We start from the raw sequence: 1,950 nt of genomic DNA, 5'->3' as shown, positions 1-1,950 counted from the left end.
CTTGTATAGATTATGTACATCTCCCAGAGAGGCATGGTGATCTTATCTGATTGATATGAATTATGCAGAGATGCACTCCGGAGAGCATCCGGGGGCAAAGGAAAAAAAAAAAAAAAACCGATGTCTCGGAGTATAATCAGATGGTGGAGTTGTCAAGACGGAGATCGGAAGGTACGGAGTACTCTGTGTATATACCGTACTGTACTGGTATGGTACTGCGACGGTATGGTATGTATGGATACCAGACAATACTTATCTAATCAGATGCGATCAGATAATCAGCTCCCGTGACTCGGACTTGGCACGGGCTCTGATCGGGCATAACCGCTCATCCCACCACGGAGAGACCACGGAGACCTTCTCCCACTCAGTCAACATCTTCCCACGACTAACGACTAACTTACCCACACTCTAACCGATGCCCCAATGGCACTGCAAAATTAATTCTGCACCCGCGGGATCCACCGTCGATGACCCTGCCATGCGCGGTGCCTGCGTCGATATCGGCGTGGGTAGATAGTGGGATTCCTCGGCTCCGTGTTTTTTTTTTTTTTTGCCTTTCTACAACTACCTCTGGTCCTTATCCTCGCTCATCTTCCTAGCATTCTGACACTGCGCCTTTCATTTACTCTACTATTCTAATCATTCTCTCGTTATATGTGAAAGGTGCGTATCCCCCGCCGTCTGTATGCTAAGGAAAATCATGTCAGGCATATTTTCGAGCTTCGAGGGGCACCGGAACCCCCCAGAAACGACGACCGACGAGTCCAAAATGACGAATGGTGACCAAATTATCTCTGTCCCGGCTGACGAGGTTCTTCCGGTCACAAAGGTTCCTGCGTTGGATACGATCGATCAGTACGCCGTGGAAAGGGTAGCCGGCGAAGCTGCGAACAGTCCAGCGATTGAGCTGTCTTGCGATGCCGGCTCTCAGGATGTCGCGAAAGGAATCATGCAAGCTTACGCTCGTTTTGTCTCTCATTTTACCGGCCTGGAAGATGTCGCGTTTGCGATTTCCCGCGACTCGAGTTATGTGTCGACAGAGTCGCGGCGCGCTGTCGTTTGTGCCTCGGTATTTGCGGATTCGGAAGCAGGCAAGACCTGCAACTTGCGTGAGGCCAGCTATGCTCGTCTGAACAAGGACGAAGTCCAGTTCGCTTTGGAACTGCGAAATGCTGAGCCTGAGAATGGTGACCAGCATGCTGGATCGGAAGATGTACGTTTTCGCAGTACACCTAAATTGGGGATCGTGCTGACAGCTCCAAGTCATTTACTCTACTTGCGCAGCCAGGCGCAGGGAATTGCACCTGGCAATTCAGCTTCGCATACCCCCAACGACTAATTCCCGCCGCGGCCGTCACCCAGCTTCTCAAGGTGATCGCGTCATTCTTGACCCATTCTGCCATTTCCCCTCGTTTTGCGATACCCTCCGACGCCGATAATACCCCGAATCTCTCTATCCTTAACTTCCCACCACTTATGACTCCTCCATCGCGTGACAGCGATAATAATGTGGAGTGCCCCATTACCTCGTTTCTGCTGCATGCTGCCTTTGAGGGCTGGGCCCGGAGCAGACCTGAAGCAGTTGCGCTGGACTTTGTACACTCCTTGCCATCTGCATCCACAGAAGCCAAACATAGCGTGTTGACCTACAGCGCGCTCAACACAGCAGCCACGCGCTTGGCTGCGCGTCTACGAGAGCTGTGCGCGACAGCTCCAGGCACGGACGAAGGACGGATTATTCCGGTTTACATGACTACTTCGCCCGAACTCTACATTTGCTACCTTGCTGTTTTGAAGGCTGGGTATGCTTTCTCTCCGATTCCGCAAGACGCCCCTGAACAGCGTGTGAAGGAGATTCTCGAAGACATCGCTTCCCCTGTTATTCTGGGCAACACTTCCGAACCATCTTCCGGACCCTGGCGCCATGATGGGTCTAACGCGCCAACA

General features: G+C 52.2%; 1 protein-coding gene across 1 annotated transcript; it reads left to right on the top strand.

Moving 5' to 3' along the window:
* Window positions 1-481: 481 nt before the first annotated feature.
* Window positions 482-1,342, top strand: ACHE_30036A (uncharacterized protein; the record flags this gene model as incomplete). The annotated part of the gene is made up of 2 exons (XM_043276609.1): window positions 482-488; window positions 711-1,342. 2 exons carry the CDS (start codon window positions 482-484, stop codon window positions 1,340-1,342), a joined length of 639 nt encoding a protein of 212 aa, XP_043134571.1.
* Window positions 1,343-1,950: the final 608 nt, after the last annotated feature.

This window comes from Aspergillus chevalieri, chromosome 3 (assembly GCF_016861735.1).
Source record: "Aspergillus chevalieri M1 DNA, chromosome 3, nearly complete sequence".
NCBI classification, from domain to species: Eukaryota; Fungi; Ascomycota; class Eurotiomycetes; order Eurotiales; family Aspergillaceae; genus Aspergillus; species Aspergillus chevalieri.
This window is presented reverse-complemented; position numbering and strand designations above follow the sequence as displayed.